General features: G+C 34.3%; 1 protein-coding gene and 1 pseudogene across 2 annotated transcripts; both read right to left on the bottom strand.

The window, feature by feature from the left end:
- Positions 1–1,766: 1,766 nt before the first annotated feature.
- LOC131627198 (FAD-linked sulfhydryl oxidase ERV1-like) lies at positions 1,767–8,818 on the bottom strand. Of its 2 annotated transcripts, XM_058898037.1 has the most exons (8): positions 8,669–8,818; positions 8,222–8,291; positions 7,904–8,097; positions 6,791–6,868; positions 5,202–5,249; positions 4,511–4,575; positions 3,141–3,218; positions 1,768–2,062 (listed from the first exon to the last, which is right to left on the bottom strand). In XM_058898037.1, the coding sequence occupies exons 3-8, from the start codon at positions 8,090–8,092 to the stop codon at positions 1,954–1,956; spliced, it is 567 nt and encodes a 188-aa protein (XP_058754020.1). In that variant the 5' UTR covers positions 8,093–8,097; positions 8,222–8,291; positions 8,669–8,818; the 3' UTR covers positions 1,768–1,953. The 2 variants fall into 2 exon arrangements, with proteins under 2 accessions (XP_058754021.1, XP_058754020.1); XM_058898038.1 differs by lacking the exon at positions 8,222–8,291 and having other exon boundaries at positions 1,767–2,062.
- Positions 8,819–11,290: 2,472 nt separating this feature from the next.
- On the bottom strand, positions 11,291–15,263 carry LOC131627197 (protein RBL-like; annotated as a pseudogene).
- Between the last annotated feature and the right edge of the window lie 3,401 nt (positions 15,264–18,664).

The following is an 18,664-nucleotide window of genomic DNA, read 5'->3' as shown; positions in this document are numbered from 1 at the left end:
AACCCACGCCGACCCCCGGGCATCGCTTAGATAACCCGGGGAGGATGACGACGGCGAAGCCCTCGAAAGCGAAACACATTCTATGAAAAATAGTAAAGCAACGACAGGCTAAACGAACTTACTTGCAGACATGATGTAGATGACCGGGGAGAATCCTTCGCTAAGCAACGATCTTGATATGACGAACGAGCTGGGAAATTATTCTCCGAGGAACCCTTGATCGAAGCCGAGCAGATAAATAAAGAAAGGAAAACTCCCTTATGAGAGAATTCGCCCCCTTTTATAGGAAAAAGGCTCGGAAGGCGAAGCGTCACCTCTCCTGACAGGCGCCGCCTCCTAGACCCTAGGCCATCAATGCCTATGCCACGTCAGCGCGTGCTTCCCACGCGCGACGTTTCGCCCACCACTGGATTTTCCTCCGAGCGCGTATATGTAACGAGGACCGATCCACCGAGCAACCACGAGAAATGAGGGTCCGAGCGTAGAAGCAAAGTCACAGTTTCTTAACCAGAAAACTCCGACTTGGGGGGCTCCTGTTCTGGACTGGGCCAAGGCTGGGCCCAACACCGCTTTCGGCCCAATAAGCCTCAGAGGCCCATGTATAGCTCATGGCCTTCCGACACGCCTTGCTCGGCACCAACACCGTGCTCGGCCTTCATTCTCCCCCGGGCATCATCCTTGCCGAGGACCCTGCTCCGCGCAGGGCTCCTTCATATCCAACCCTCCGAATAACTCGGATCCCACGTGGCTCCTAAAAGACCGCGTCTTCCCTTGGACTTCGGAGCGGTTAACCAGGACAGAGGGCATACACGCACCTCCGATATTTCCGCTCAGGAAACCTGGCAGTCTCCTAGTTGGGCTTGGGAATCCAACCCAATAGCGAGATCATGGCCCAGCGCTGGGGGCTATATATACCCTCTTTAACTAGAGGGTCAGGTATTCAATTCTTACTCACTCTTAGCTAGTACTTGCGCTCCTTTGCTCGTCATCTTACTTTGGCATTGGAGTACCTTGCAGGTACACCCCCCTCCTCCTCCTTCCTAGAAGATCCAGTCCGAGCAGCCTGCGACGATCCTTCTGATCAGGTACGATCAATATATATATATATATATATATATATATATATATATATATATATGAGGAGGTCCGTCCCTATTGATATTTATTCCTCTCATCCTCTCATTTAAAAATGTTCTCACTTGATATGCTCCCTATATATATATATATATATATATATATATATATATATATATATATATATATATATATATATATATATATATATATATATATATATATATATATATATATATATATATATATACACACCATGTAAAACTACAAAGTAACTTAATCATTTCCTTGATCACATTATCTTGAAAATATATCTTCATCCTCTTTAACTTTTTTTTATCACTTGAAAACACATTTATGCAATTATATCTTATCTCAATCTTTTTTCCCTAAAATTTACCAAAATATTTTTTTAATGGGCCAGTCTGAAGCCCGCTTGGCCCTGTCCGGACCAGCCCATGAAAAACATTGGTCCGATGGACTGACTGAAAAAGACAGGGTCATGATTTTTAAGGAATTTTGCGGCCCCAGCCGCGCTAAATTGTTGGGCTTATGGGCCGGCCCGATAGACAGAACCCATTTTGACAGCTCTACTTACAATCTTCGACGAAAATATCAAAAAATACTTTTTAATTAGATCAAGAATTGAAAAAAACAACAAAATTTATAGAAAGTAAAATTAATATATTTTAAATTTTATAGACTAAACAAAGTTTGTTTTGTTCGATACAATAAAGTAACATGATTTAATGGCATACTCTAGTACAATGTCACGAGATAACACCAATCTTGTCCTATAAAAAAAGATGTATTAAACAGTTCTAATTCAATGCATAGCTTGTGTGGTATAATTATTTCCCTAAAAAGAGCTTCTATTATTTAGTTAAAAATTGATGTACTTCCAATAATCTCGCAAGCTTTCTGCTCACACTCGAGTTTTCCCCACCTTGCATCAACTCGTTCACAGGGAAATACTGGTTTGCCGATGCTGTCAAAAAATATTCAGTGTCATAGGAACAGAGTTTCAAAACAATATACTACACTAGTTTGATAGCTAAATCTGTAAGCCAGCTACTCAAGTGTGTACAAGAATCAACAACATATGTAGGACCAAACACTTCAAATTAGAAGTGTGTTTGGTGTATGATACAAGATATTTTATGCACTCCCTCGTGTAAGAGTCGGTTGTGTTTAATGCATGATTGTGAGGGTAACACAAGTTCATTTTACAATATGTAAGAGCCATCATTTACGATAATGAGATTCCAAGGATCAGAGTCCAGATTGATCCAGACCACTTTGTCGTAGAGGCTAGAATAGGATATCAAAACTAATAATCCCATTTAAGTGTGTGGTTTTAACACGAATTGTATGTACTATAATTGATTTTTCCTTCTTCCAGCATGATTTTAATCAAAACAAAGATGTTCAGTTTCTCGGAAAATTTGATTATGCCTCCAAATCTCAGTTTTCCTAGAAGTGATCAAAATTATCTTTTGATATGGATTGAAAAATTAACACTAATGTTTTATCAAACTTGTGTTTCGGAGTAAATTCATCAAACTGCAAATCACTTCACTTTAAACACAATTGTAACCAAATCAATTTTTTAAAATTAATTCTATCCAAATCACATTTGTTGTCAGGTGAAGAGTGGATACCCATTTGGAAAGTGGGTTAGGTGGATAATGGAAACCCATGCATGATTTTATCTTTTAACTCTTCTATAAAGTGCAACAGAAAATGGAAATTAAAGTTTAACCAAACCTATCATTTTTAATTCATAAATATTTAAAAGGGTCAGGAGCATTTTTCTTAGGCATAAACATAACAAGGACGTCTTAACCGGTAGCAGACTGTTGTCACTAGGAAACTTTTCATGGAATAAAAATTGGAACATTTGTCAAAGATTTCACCTTTCGAAAAGGGTATTTGTCTATATTAGAGAAAATCATACCACAAGTTTTAACAGGGCTTGCCTATTATCATACTAAATGTGGCCGACAAAATCCGAGAACAAAAAAAGTTTGAGATATATGTCAAAAGATAACAGTAATTATACTTACCTTCTATTGACAACATTATGCACATGACATAGCCATTGAGAAAATTCAGCATGTGACCCAGACTGTACAGGATTCGATCTGCCAAACATATCAAGGAGCAATCAAGTAAGAGGTCGTGTATGTTAGAAATTTTAGATAACTAACATAGCAGTTAAACAAGCAAACCCCACCTAGTGAAAATAGATTTGGTTATTTCTTCTGGTTCTTTATAAGAAAAAATTTACTTTTTATATTCATTGAGAGTACATTGTATACTCAATGAATATAAAAAGTAAGTTTTTTCTTTTAAATAGGACCGGACAGGGTACTATTGTAAGTGTAACAATGTAGTGCAAGACGAGAAAACTGCAGCATGTGTCTCTGAATCATGCTACTATATCAAAGATCCTAAGAGCTACTATACTGGAGTGCAAAGACAATTAAGGTCACAACCTACTAAGAAAATAGGTTGAAGTTAAAGTAACTCAAACAATACTGATGAAACATAGCAGTTTCCTTAATTTTTGTGAATAGAATTCAGATGAACAAAGTAATGTTGGTCAATTCAGTTGTAAATAAGGAGGCATGGATTTGCAGATGCTAATTGGAAATGCTCCCATGCATCTACATGACTTGTATTGTTCCAAATATACCTTGTTTGACTACTCAGTTTTATTCTTTTGAAGCACAGACAAGAAATCTAAAATCGTTATTGAGAAGTAAACTGATATCGAAAAGATAAATCAGAATCACACTTGTTAACACCCACGAGTAACTGCTGTAAATTGGTCAAATTTCAGGAATATTCAATAATATCCACCACTAGTTTACAAAGTTGATCCAACTGATCATAAGCAATGCTACAAAACTCATGTCAAGACAATGTCCAGGGAAGGGTCAGACCCACTGTGGGTCTATTGTAGGCAACCTTATCTTGCATTTGCAAGAGATTTATTTAACAACTTAAATCTGTGACATTCTAGTCACACAAAAGCAACTTCAATCATTGCTGTTTTCTAAGAAAAAGAAATGGCATGCAAAGATATTGACGTAGAAAGAAATTATATATATGTCTGTATGCTAGATCCTATCAATTATGTGTGGTACACAAAAACTTTACATTAAAAAATAGAAAAAGAATACAAAATATGGGGAACATATACCAAACCCATGACAAAAAAAGGAAGAATTATTTTCAATTTATAATTAGAAAAACTTACCACTGCATCAAGGATATCATTCATTTATTGTTCATTCTTACTAAAATAAAATTGACAAAAAGTGATAGTCTGACAGTCGGAACAAGAATGAAAATTTATTTGGATAAAAAGAAGTGGAACAAAACCAAAACAAAAAGTCCTAATCAATTAAACAGCGAAAGATTAATATACCTAAGAACTTCTTTAAAGTGATTTGCACATTCACTGCACGGGTACATTCGAGACAAGATCTGTACCTGTGGTGCAAATACAGTCTGTTACAAGTATTTTATTTTCCAAAAGGATAACAAAATGCATATACTCTACCATATGGAGGAAAATTTCAACAAAGTAAATTATATCTCATATACTCATCCATTGTAAGAAACCGCCAATCAAACGTGTAAAAGATGACTCAATGTTATCTGCATTTTGAACCATTTATATTATCGCTTACAGTTCTTTATGTTTTGACTAAATGAATGAACCAAAGGTTTAATTAAAGGACAGGTAAAACAAGGGAAAAAATTGAAAATTTATCTCAAACTAGTTATAAGTATAATATTAAATCTTGTCAATATGTTAAATCATATACAAGTATCATAGTTTCGTAAGACAATACCACAGCATTAATTTAACTGAAAGGGTTTTCTCCTATAAATTATAATACTAAATAGGACCTTGGTATTGTCGGTTCTTTGTATTATTGTTTATAGCTCTTTGTATTTGACTAAATGAAAAAGTTTAATTAAAGGAAAGGTAAAACAAGAAAAAATATTTTGTAATCTTGTCAACATGATACTAAATAAAAACTTGGTGTTATCTAATTTCTGACTATGAAATCTATAATTTATAACAAGGAAACAGTAAGGAAAGAAAATACCAGTTCTTTTACATCCTTCTTCTGTTGTCTTGTAGGATTGTCTGGATACTGAAAATAGAAACTAGGTTGTTCAGAACTGTGTATTTAAAAATGCCAAATCTTTCAATTTCTTGTTTCAGTTGTGTGATAGAACTTCAAAATCAAACCCGTTATAACCCCATAAACAAGATAAATCGTAACTATATTTTCCCTTCAGAACATCCTCAGATACAAAATTAAAAAAAGAAAATTATGTGCGTTATAAAATAATAAATCAAATTTGTAGAAAAACTTAACAGCATGTAAAGATTTTGGGAAGTTGAGAGCCAGCCTATGAAGCGCAGCCTCCGACACAGACACCAGACAGCGGGACACGAAAGGGTAATTAAAAATAAAGTGTTTAATTCTTCGTAGATAACATTGATTTAATACACATTTAACCCTTAAAGATGTGTATGAGATTTGTCAAATAAAATGTATAAGGTGTGTTTAAGCAAATAAAAAAACAAACTTTTTGAAACATTTGTCTGAATTGGTCTGACATGTGTTGTATTAAGTGTCATACATGTGTTGGACATCGATTCAAGGTGTGGAAGCAAAGAAAAAAATTATTTTTAAGACACTTATCTGACTTTTCTAGCACATGTCGTACGGGTGTCATACAAGTGTCAAACACCGATGAGTGTCGGACACCAAGATACGCCTACTTCTAGAGGTATTCGTGCTTCATAGGAGCCAGCAACTAAGAAAAACTAGTATCTCTGTTACTAAAGCCGTTCCAGCCATTATCTCAGCACGGAACAGCAAAATCAAGAAAACCGCGTCAGGCCGTGCCGTTCCGTCACATATGGGTGACTCGGCTGGAACAAGCGTAATAATGGGATTGGATTCAAAACGACGTCGCGTCAAAGCGGCCGCTCTGGCCGCATCAGTCGTAAATTTTTAAGGATAACAAGGTTATTTTATTGGCATTTCTAAATATGTTTTGCTCAAGACTTCTGACTTTTATTTCTAAATATGAATACTTCCTGAATTTTGATTAATGTATTTTAGTTTTTGATAATAATGTGTTTATTAATATTAACTATATTAGTATCCGCGTCACTTAAATATCGGCCGTTCTGCTTCCTGCTCCCGTTCCGTTCCATTTCTAGAGATGGTCACGCAGTGCCGCTATCAGAGATTGATAACATAGACTAGTATAATACATTAGCTTACTTGTGGAAATGAAGGAAACAAAATTTGAAGATATTGAAAATCTTGGTAACAGGATGGTAGAACTCCATGATAACGAGAAACGGCTCCGTATACAATTTTTCTAATGTGGGGTTAAATGATCAATGGCTACACAACAAACATTCAATAGTGATTAACCACATGAAAATGTATCACAAATACAAAGTTAAATTTGTTGAAAGAACATCTCAATCCCATCCAAAGTAGTTAAGAGGCAATAACATCATCGAGAATGGGAAAATGGTCACTACTCGCTAATATATCTGTCCACCTACTTCTCAGATAAAGTAATGGCAAAAATAAGGTGATTGAAAAGAATGGGGGAACCCATAGAATCACTATCAGGACAGTTGCAATGACAGAAGTCACAAAACCTGAGCAGCAAGAGTGTGAAGAAAAGTCCATGTAGCCCTTCCAAGCTCTTCTTTAGTCACAGGGGTAGACGATTTACCCTATAAAAATTAAATGATGAAAAATAAATTAATCAAAATAAATCCATCTGTATAAATATATACTGCATTGATTAATAAATTACTTGACTCAATAAATACCCTCTAAAAGGAGAACATATAATCACTATGCTGATATATATTACAATTACAATAGTAAATATAGTAAAATGCATGAAACTTCATGTGGACTGAGGTAAATGGATTAGAACTTCCTATATAACTGCCAAAAAATGATAATCAATGAGTACAAAGTTCTGCTTCACCTCCAACCCTCCCAATAAAAATGAAAAATTATTATTCACTAGCAATAGAAACATTTTAGGGTTATATATTCAGGAAAGCATTGCAAGAACTGCATCTTAGCAAAATAAACTAGTGAATATTCCCCCAAAGCCATGTTTATTGTGTATGCTACTGTTTGAAATGTTGCCCTGCCTGATTACTGAAAAGGTTACAATGAGATCAATCGAACACACAATCAACATATTAACCCCTACATGCTAAATTCCAATCCTAATTCTTGATCTACTCTCTTTCAATCTTCCATTTAACTCCCTCCTACATGAAGGCTTTGATTTTTTTTTTTAAATGTTATTTATTTTTCTTGAATACTATTCCTTAAATTAAGTCAATCCTAGAATTTTTGTTATTACTTTCAGCACTTTATATAACCATATAAATCAAAATATGTCTTTCTCTTTCTTAATTTCATCAAATTCATGATTAATGAAATTCAGTAGATGATAATGAATTGCAACATCTGAAGTATCTATTAATACTTCATTAACCATAGGTAAGAACGACATCAGCCAATTAAATTGCTGTCAAAGTTAAGCATCCCAAGTTGATGTTCAAGTAACATATTTGTTTTAAAAATACTATTTAATCCATGGGATACTAACTAGTGATGATAATAATAACAGCATATTATAGTTCATAAGCCCAAAGAACAAATGACAAAACCATTATCACTACCACTAGATTCATGATAAAAGTCTTGAAAAACTAAGATTGCAAGCCATTGATGATGGATACCTTGACAACAGGACCACGGGGTTGTCCAGAAGATGTAGTTTTCACAACCGGAGCTTTGATAGAGGCATTGACAGAGCCGGTTCCTGATGACTGGATATGATGGCCTATAAAATTAGATACATGATGTTGAACAAAACTTGCGACTTTCTCAAAGTTATAAAATAAGGCCTGCACTGGATTCTCAGACATGTTACCTAAGATTCAAGTTGGGGATAAATATATCAGTCGGCAAAGCTCATCAAACAATTAAATCAAAAATAAAATTCCAAACAAAAGATATGATTTATACACAAACAAATAACTACAATTTGAACGCACCAATAACTTCAACAGTATACAGCTCTAGGCTTCCAAGAAGAGCTTGCTCACAATAAATAAACAAAGGAATCTGAAAATCGGCGTGGCGAACAAAAAAGAACTCATCACATAACAGAAGCCAGATTTGTATGCAGTATGCAATCAGTGTTGCCAATTTTAAGGAAAATAACCATTAATTAAAATTCCACTGCCCTAAATTGCTATAGCGCCTACCACTATAGCATCTACTCGATAAGAAATTGCATTGTATGGCAAAACAATAGAATATAATTCAAATTCAACTACCTATGGTACCACTATGATCGCTATTTTGACAACATTGATAGTTATGAGAAAAGCTTAGTTACAAAATTGTATCCTCGCACGCACACGCTACCGAAAATGCAAAGGAAAATATGAAAGATTACAGAAAAAGTAAGAAGAGAAAAGGGTGGAAGAGTTTCTTACTGTGTTATTGTTGGGGCTTTGCTTCCAACGATTGCAAAGTTCGTGTGCGTTTACTGGAAGTTGAAATCAGTGCAACTTCTTGCAATGCTTTCAAAATAGCGGGGAATGTCTTTCGGGAGTGGTGGGCTTCTTCAAACTCAAAGTCGAATCCAAAACTAAAGATATTTTTTTAAGTTTTTTTTTTTTTTGGTTTTTTAAATTTATTTTTATAAATTAATTTTAAAAACATGTTTTTGAAGGAAATATATTTTAAAAGCAATGAAAAATAAATAAGATAGATTTTTTTAAAATATCTTTAAAATGAAAAAAAGAGAAAACTCATTTTATACATGTTTTCTTTCTTTATTAATTTTTTAAATTTTTTATTTTAATTTAAATATAGTTCAAAATATTCATGGGATAATTTTATCATATTAAATTTAAATGTGAAATTTATTATATATTTTTAAAGGAATTTGAATCAATTATATTGATAAATGTATGGCAAATACTAGAATACTCGCTCACATATAAAGATTACTTCGCGTCATATCAGATATTCAATTCATTCTTACTTTAAAATTATTTTTCACTAATGCATTGACTTGCATTTGAGTGTTTTGCAGGTCCACTCCCACTCCACCGCACCAAAGTCTTATACACCACATCAAAAAATTAGTTCATTTCATATGAGCTCTACTTCATGACTAAGTTAGAGAAGAATATAGGTGTCAAATGGTTTAGAAAAGGGAGGGTTGAATAAATATTTTCCCTAAAATAATTCTCCAAAACATTTTCTTTGAAAATCAGAGTTTTACAAATAGAAGTGTACATTATGAACGAAGTGAAAGATAGCATATATTATAAAAGATATATTTGATCGGATTTCATGATTTGCACAGTTTATTAGAAATTACAACTGAGAAATATGAAGTTGCTTAAACAAGCAATACATCAATTAATATAATCAAATTTATACAAAAGGTTCAAATTGAACTTTGATTAATCGAATAGACAATCTAACATTAACAATTTATACAATTACAATTGTCATAAAGTATATGAGAGAGAGAGAGAGAGAGAGAGAGATTTGTACACCATGTTTATATTCGTTCAACACATTCGTCCTCGCTTTATGCTTAGTTCAGTCTTTAATGGTGAACCACGGAAAATTCATTAGGTCTTCCACTATTTTGCAAATTAAAATATAAGAGTTTTTATTACAATGGACAAGTAAAACAACACTTAACACTTCAAGCCAAACTGCTTAAGCTAACACATGATCACTCAAAATAGTCAAATTCACTCAAAATAGCATAACACTCAAAATAGTTGAATTCACAAGATCTTCACTTGATCTTGTCCCAAATTCCTTGCTAGATTCAAAGTTTTATTCCAAACTTCAGTTCCGCAGTAGTCTTCTATCAACCCTATCAGTACCTTGAAGGGCTGGCAAAACGGGTTCGGCCCGTTGGGCAATGCCCGTTTTGTTCGCACTTTTGTGTGGGGAGGACCAAGGTTTTAGGCTCTCACCCTCTAGTGTGACCGTCCCGTCCCACCCCGTTTTTTATGCGGGCACATGCATTAACATAAATTTTATATTTTTAGACTTAAAAAATACAGTGCCCGTGGACTTAGCCGCTCCGCCCTCACTTTTTGTCGTGAGGGCCAAGGTTTTAGGTCTGCACCTTCAACTATGACCGCCCCGTCCCGTTTTCTTGTGGGCTTTTGCGGGGCGAACCTAAACGGGACAGTCATGCCTGTTTGTCACCCTACCTTGTTTGAGCCTTTATTTTACTCAAAGATCTTAGAAATTCCAAAATTCGTTCCGCATGGATAAGAAAATAATATTTTCCTTGTTGGAAGTCACTCTCCAAACAACATAATCACAATATTAAATCTTCAATCGGATACATACTAAAAGCTTAAAAAAACATTATAATCTTAAATGTACCTTGTATCTACCACTAACACACAATTTTTAGATATGAGTACCACAACAATAGAGTTACTTGGTTCAAGTTTGAAAATGACTAGCTATCCTATACAAACGCACACAACTCTTAAACATAACTAACTTAATTAACACACTATGAAGTTTTTTTATAGACTTGACTTAAAAAAGAATGTTGAAAGAAAGAACACTCAAGGTTTTCTAAATTTATCAAAATATAGATTTTTCTTATTATAGTTGAATCATCAATTAGTGTGTATGTATATGATGTGGAGAGAATGATAAAGATGGTTATATAGATGATAGAGGTAAGGTACAAAAATAGATGATTAAATGAACAATTGATTCAAGTCAAATTTATCATAAAGATATTTCAAATGTATTTTCTTTGTTTAAAATTTTGTAATATTATAATTTTACAGATTTTAGCAAAGAGACGGATTGAAAAATATTTTAAAAACCGACTCCTATCGATTTGGCAAGGCCATGAAATCAAGTGTTAGGTCATTCAATTAGACCCAATTTATAATGATTATTGGCAAGCTATTTAGGTTTCTAAGAATATTTTGAAATTTCATTTTTTTATAATTTTTAAAATAAATACAAAAATATTAAAGTAATATATAAATGGGCAGTTATAGTTAGTTATTTTCATGGAAATGTAAATTGGGAAATTCCCACCTTTTGACATGAGAATAAATTTTTATCCCACCTTACATTTCCATCGAAATAAATTTTTAAAATTTCATAAATAAATTATATTCTAAGAAATAAAAAGTACTTCGGAATAATTTGTTAAAACTTCAAACAAATTAGACAAATCGTCCCTAGAGTTTCTTTAATCTTTCGTATTATTGGTTGTGCTAGAAGTGATATAAGAACAATTGGATAATAAGTAAATGGAAAAGAATCACTTTTTTTTACTTCTTTTTTTTTAATCTAAACTTAAATCAATGTCCGTTCAACTAACTTTTACCCAAAATCAATTCTCACCACCACAGAACCAAATTACATAGTGTGGCAGGGATATGCAACATAATGCAAAGGCAAGAATTGTCAAAACTAAAAAAGAAGATAGATTTTTAAATAAAAGGAATTAGAATCTGCTGCTATTCATCAGAAAGCTCGTCATAATAAAAATCATTATCAGCATTCTCATCAACCAAAGATTTTGTTTTGGTTCTCGATGATTTGCTAGATTTCAAAGGTTTCTTGACTTTTTCTGCCTGCAACTCCAACACCTTCTCTGATGGTTTCCGCTTTCTTTTAATCCGTGTTCCCATAGCATCATCTGTAAATAATGTTGAACGAAAAATGTCACAAATGCAAACACTACAGTAATGTTTTTTAAATAATAGAATCAATGTATTTGAGAGATGCAAATTCGAGAATTCGAGAATATGGGGATGAAAACTCAAGCCCATAAAAAGGCCTCACAGAGCATATTTTGCATAGCGTGACGACATTCATTACCTTCTACTGGACTTGAAGCATGATTCATCATATGCTCATTTGTAACAGCCTCTTCTGAAAATGGTGATCCAGAGTTATTGCTGTCCACCACCTTTGAAGAGCTTTCTAAGAACTTATCTTGCTGTTCATGAAACATCGGGTATGGGAGATACTGGCAGGAAACATAACTCTTCTTGGGACATATCAGAGTCGCTGAAATTAGGATCCTTCTCCACTGTCATAATGTCAACTTCCTCGTTTTCATTGACATCAGATCCTTTTGGCTGCAAGGATATGAACTTTAAGATCATAAAATTGAAAAGGAAAGAATAATAAGACTTGCATGACCATAAGAATCTCACATACCTTCTCAGTCTCGGGATTCAAATCAAATTCATCTTCCCGCTCCACGTACTCCTCATTTTCCTCGAGCTCTTTGAAATCAGGAGCAAAAGCACTCCAGTTCTCGGTGTAATCTTTAGCCCAGATAAAAACTATGCCATTCAAAGAAACAGATACAACAATAGGACGTACAGGATGCCATGCTAAATCAATAAGGGCTTCCTTAGGCCCTTCGAGGATTTTCACAAGATGTCCGGCTCTATCCCAAATGTAAATCTTATGTTCTCCTTTGCTAGCAGAACCACCAACAACCCACTCACCATCACCACTGAAACAGGGTGCTTTCCAGTGCACCTTTGTTATTGCGTCTTGAAACTCACGAAATAAAGTTAAACATCTTGATCCTATGGCCTTCAACTTCTCAACACCATTTAGATCACTGAGGTTCTTATTCAGTTCATCTAGTGCTCTAACTTCATCTTTCGGAGGAAGAAGATTTTCATAGATCCTTATTACTCTATCATTTGAGTTCGTTAGAAGATACTGTCCGTTCCTGCTGAATACAATGCTCTTCACTACAGAACCACCAGAGATGGGAACCATGCCACGCACCTCACCGTCTTTACTGTCAATTACAAGAATTTCCCCTTTAGAGTTTCCCACATAAACCAAGTTCCCATACTTACTAAAACACGCGGCAGTAGGTGTGAAGGAGGTACTTCCATCGGAACTCTTATTGCGGGCGGCAGGGTTTGGTCCACTTGATTTCTCAGAGACAGAAACTTTAAGAAAAGTTGTATCTTCGGTGTTTAAGTCAATAATCATCGGAGTACATGAGAGAGGACAAGCCAAGCAGAGTTTGGAGGAGCCTGGATGAAGACGGGCTTGTAAAGGGGTTTGCTGCAAAACTATTCTTCTTATCCTCTTACCACTCAAAACATCCCACAGGGATAACGATTTGTCAGCAGCAGATACGAGAATCCGATTACCACACTTTGACCAACAAATACTGGTAATGGGAGAAGAACATTCGCTGTCTCGAAGCTCTTTAGCAACACCCCTGGTTAAAAAATCCCAGATAACACAACTTCCATCATTGCAGCCAGCTGATTCAATTGATCAAATAAAGTATCAAGAGTGAGAAGTTGATAACGTGTAATATCTCCAATGAATAATTAATAAAAGTTCAACACTTGATATAATTTTATCCAATCCACACATTCAAATGCAAATATAATCCTATATGCTTAAAAAAAAAGGAACTGCAATATAAACCAGAAAGAAATACACTAGTAATACCTCTTGAAATCTAATCCCACAAGGAAAGGAAAATAGTTGTGTAAATAACATATACTCAGAAAGTATTTAATAGTAAATTCTTAAAAAGTACTGAATTTTTCATTTCCAAATAGATAACATGCAGCGCACATAACCAGACTCAAAAGTTCTAGGTAGTTGAATGAAGTAGGTTCATAATAAAAAAAATATAAATGTTACCGCTAGCAGCACGCAGTTAAAGTCCCGACACATTTACCCTCACTAAAGGATAAGAAGAATGGACATTTGAAGTATGAACTCTCAGTATTAAGGCTGTGCCGCCATAAACTAGAGGATGAAACAAGAGAGTGAGAACATGGAAAAGAGTTTTATGCACTATAACCACTTGGATATTTACAAGCTAAAGGGTCTTGAGATATTTAGAAAATACTAAAGTTGGAGTTAACCATAATACCTGGAACAATTTCTCAAATGCAAATAAAATGCTTTTTTACCTATTATTTTCTTTATTCTATTCCTCAGTTTTTTTTCCAGAATATTTTCCTCTGTTTATGTAAGCTTTTATTTATGTGCAACATGCTATATTTTATATATGATTATTTATTTCAACTGCCTTGCAGCTTCTGCTATTTGCCTCCTACACTATTCGCTATTTCTTACATCTGATTGTTGATGAGAGGATATTTTCTGCAATCTGCTATTAGAAAGTCAAAATCAATCTAGACATGTTGCTTCAGGGTCTGGCTAGTTTGAAAGTTCCAGTTAGGATCCCGGTGATTTTGTGAGCAAATATTGACTTATATGGGATCCAGAGAATATGAACGATGGTTTTGTGATCAAATACTGACTTATATTATATGGTAGACAGAAACTAAAAGATGCTAGAACAGGAAAGGAAAGCAATATACACTAAGCATTACCTTCCAAACCAAATCAAGTTGCTAGAATGTAAACACAGACTCCAATCATCAATGTTAGAACCAGTGTTATTAGTAACTGATTACCAGAAATCTGATATGAAAACCCTTTAAATTTTGCATAACTACCACATACTACTAACTTAGCCTATTTCTTTTCCAATCAACTAGAGAAAAGTAATTCAGTAACAAAAATGCAGAATTTCTTAAAAACCAACATTACTTGAACCTAAAAAAAGAGGGTAAATAAGTGTTGTTTACCAGCAAGAAGGGTACCGCGACGGTTGAAAGCAATACATTTCATAATCCCATGTTCGAGTTCCAGATACTCCTCTATCACTTCAGGGAAATCTCCCTGCAACGGATCTTCAATATGGGACAGCATAATTAAATGTCAGAACTTTGAATAACAACAATATAAACTAAAATTTGACATGAACATTAGGGTAATAATTAAATGCGGGTTGACGAAATTTAAAAGCTGTGCCCTAATAACGAAGGAGGGTAGAAAAGTAACCGATTATAGATGCGTTCATTGTTTTCAATGGCAGCTTCAAGAGGATGGTGACAAAGTTGGGACGACGAGAAACCGAAGCTATTGAAAGTAGACGGTAGAGGAATGCGAAAACTTGTGAGAAACAACATCAGTAGTCTCTTACTCATGTTTTAGAAGACAAAAATTTCCCTAACTTTTTCTTTTTCTTTTTTAATTTTATTTATTTCGTATTAATTTGGAATTTAAGTCGGAATGAATTTTCGCCTATTTTTGAAATTTAATAAAAAAATCACGGTAGAAAATTAGGGTGGATAAAAGCTACCAATAGTAATTTATGAAATCATTCATCTTTTGCCCTTGTCTCAACCCAAAAAGAAAAAACAATTATTATGTACGGTCAATAAAATATTTTATATAATTAATCCATCATAATTATTTTAGATATATTTAAAAGAGAAAAGGGGTGATGCACTGACAGTGTAAAATATTTTTACACTGTCAACCAATCACCACCATGTATTCAATTAAACTACTATTTTATTTAAAAAATAATTGATAACTTTCTATTGGATGACAGTGTAAAACTATTTTACACTGTCAGTGCACTACCTTTTAACTCTATTTAAAATATTAATCAAATATAATTTAAAATCTGATGGTTACTATTCTTATAATAATATTTTATATAACTAGTGGATTCCAATTAAATTCAAAATAAAAATTTAATTTTTGAATGATTTTAAGAAATTTGATTATTATAAAATAGATTTATTCTAATTTTAAAATTAATATTTTTAAAGTGAAATGTGTAATTTTTTAGTTTAAAAATGATTTTTATATTAAAATTTACTATTTAACTCATTTCATATAAATTTATACAAATATAAATCAATTTAACTTCAACTCACGTTTAATTAAATTAACTTTACACAATTAACTTTACACAATCAATTTGTTTATGGTAGAATCAAACATAGGTTGTCTTTTTAGTGCTTTGGTTCCTTTTATTAATTTTCATGTGTTTCTCTTTAAGTTCTCTATTATCTCTTTCTTATTTATGTTGATTTTGTTTATGAACTAGAATTTAATTAAAATATATTGACAATGTGTTACCCTAGGATTTCGACTTATCAGTAAATGGGCAACTGGAGCTCAAAATTAGTAATTGGGCCTCAATTTGATAAAAAGGCCCTAAATTGGTAATTGGGCCTCAATTAAATAATTACATTGTCATTTGGGTCGAAGTGGTTCGACTAAGTAATGCTTAGTAGTCGAAACTGTTCGACTAGAAAGATGATCAGAGGCTTCAGCGTTCGATCAGAAGTATGCGAAGACTTAAGAATTTTGCTGCAGAAACTGAAGTGGAAGTCGAGAGGTATTAGAAGTTAAGAGGCAGTTTCAAGCAGTTTTCTGGCAGTTCTTACAGGACGCGTGGAGGTCTCACAATTGAAGATCTTGCATGTCGAAGACACGTGTTGACTGATAACCAGTCGACCGTTAGTAGTAGTTATTTTATTTTTACTATTTAAGCAAGTTCCATAGGAATAGTTAGGGGTCCGCATTTTCTACATAAACACAAGTAAACTCAAATCTCTGTGCAAAAATGAGTAACGAGTGCAACTTTGGAATGTACGTATGCGTACCAGTTTAATTAATGCAATCTTTTTACGTTATATCTCATCTTTCAGTGCACATTTACTGCTTTTTTATTGCTTTGATTTACTTTAAAGCCTTTAATTTCAGTGTTTACTTTTATTTTAAAGTTACTGTTGCATTCAATACAAACCAGATACACATAATATAACAAAATAAAGCAATTAGTCCTGGAGTATTCTAGTTGATTCCGCAAAAGTAACCTTTAAAAAGGAAACTAGCGCTTGTTTACCATTTTTCTGGGTAAACAAATTGGCACGCCCAGTGGGACTCGTCAATTGCTGTTTGTTTTATATTTGTTAGTATAATAGTTATGTATGATATTAAGAAGTGGTCGGAAATTAACTAACATGGCTGAAGTTAATACAAATAATTCTGATCTTTCTGGAAATCAAGGAGGTGTTCTAACCGGAGCAACACCACAAAATGCCGCAGATTCATCCCCAGTGGGAACAATAAATACTGGTGGATCGACGACAGCAATAATGGTATCATCACCAACGAATGTACGGTCACCGTTGAATCCATTACGACCGCCGTTTCATGGAATGATGCCTCCATCAGGTTTTAACCCTCAGTTTGGAATGCCCACGTCTATGATGCAAGGTTTGCACACAAATCCTTCATTATATTCTGACAGCATGATGGCTACAAGCACATCAAATCCAGGGGGTCGACCTATAGGCATAGGATATAATCACCAGGTTTTGCCATCTTTAAGTACTACGTCAATGTTGTCAATTCGACAACAAATGGACGAAAGTAATCATGAAATGGTGAATGCCCTTACTCAACAAATGGGAACTGTTTTTACTCCCATGATAAATAACACGAATGAAAGTTATGAAATATTGGCGGGACAAATGGCCAGAATTGCAGATTTCTTTGGAGCGCCCCCACAACCAAACCTTTCGACTACTCAAGGGTCAAATGTGAGAGGGGTCGAACCTATAGGACAAGGAGATCAAATTGAGCAAGAGATCCCTAGAATAGTACAAAGGCATCAAGATGCTGACCAGGTTCTTAGGAACATCCAGCAAGATGTCAATATTGGACACAATAATATCTCTAATGTAGTCGAACAAATTTTAGTTCAGAATGGAATAAATGTAGGTTTGCATAGACCAAATTTCGTTTCCCCGTTGTCAGAATATGTAAGGCAAACAGAATTGCCTAGGGGGTGGAAAGTCCCAAAATTCACCAAATTTGCTGGTGAGACTGGCGAGTCGACGGTCGAACATATTGTTAGGTTCCAGACAGAGGCTGGAGAAATAGCAAACAATGAAAATCTAAAGATGAAGTATTTTCCAAGTTCTTTAACGAAAAATGCATTTACTTGGTTCACGACCTTATCTCCCCAATCTTTGTTCTCATGGAACCAATTAGAACGATTGTTTCATGAACAATTTTATATGGGACAGTCGAAAATCAGCTTGAAAGAATTAGCTGGAGTTAGACGAAAGGGTACAGAACTAGTCGATGACTATCTAAACCGTTTTAGGTTACTGAAAGCTAGATGTTTTACACAAATTCCTGAACGTGAGTTAGTCGAAATGGCTGCAAGTGGGTTAGATTATGTTAGAACAAGATTTGTTCTGATCAATTATCTTAGTTTTGATGATAACAATAATATGAATTTTGCTTAAGATAATATGGTACTCTAATCCAATGCAATTTCCTTTTCAGGAAATATATAAAGAGTATGCATAATTCAGCGCTCAGAAGCTTTGTCTCAAAGGGTTCAGCATGCAACATCAGAACATGGTCTGGCAAGACATCAGAAGATGGTCGAAGCAGAATCAGAACATGGGTCTATGGAAGCATCAGAAGAACATGAGATCAGAAGCACTGAAGTTCTGATGGTATCACGCTCAGAAGCACTTCAAGGTCAGAAGATCAGAAGATGCTTTGCACCAAGCTGTTTG

The sequence above is a fragment of the Vicia villosa genome, unplaced genomic scaffold (genome assembly GCF_029867415.1).
Source record: "Vicia villosa cultivar HV-30 ecotype Madison, WI unplaced genomic scaffold, Vvil1.0 ctg.000351F_1_1, whole genome shotgun sequence".
NCBI lineage: Eukaryota > Viridiplantae > Streptophyta > Magnoliopsida > Fabales > Fabaceae > Vicia > Vicia villosa.
This window is presented reverse-complemented; position numbering and strand designations above follow the sequence as displayed.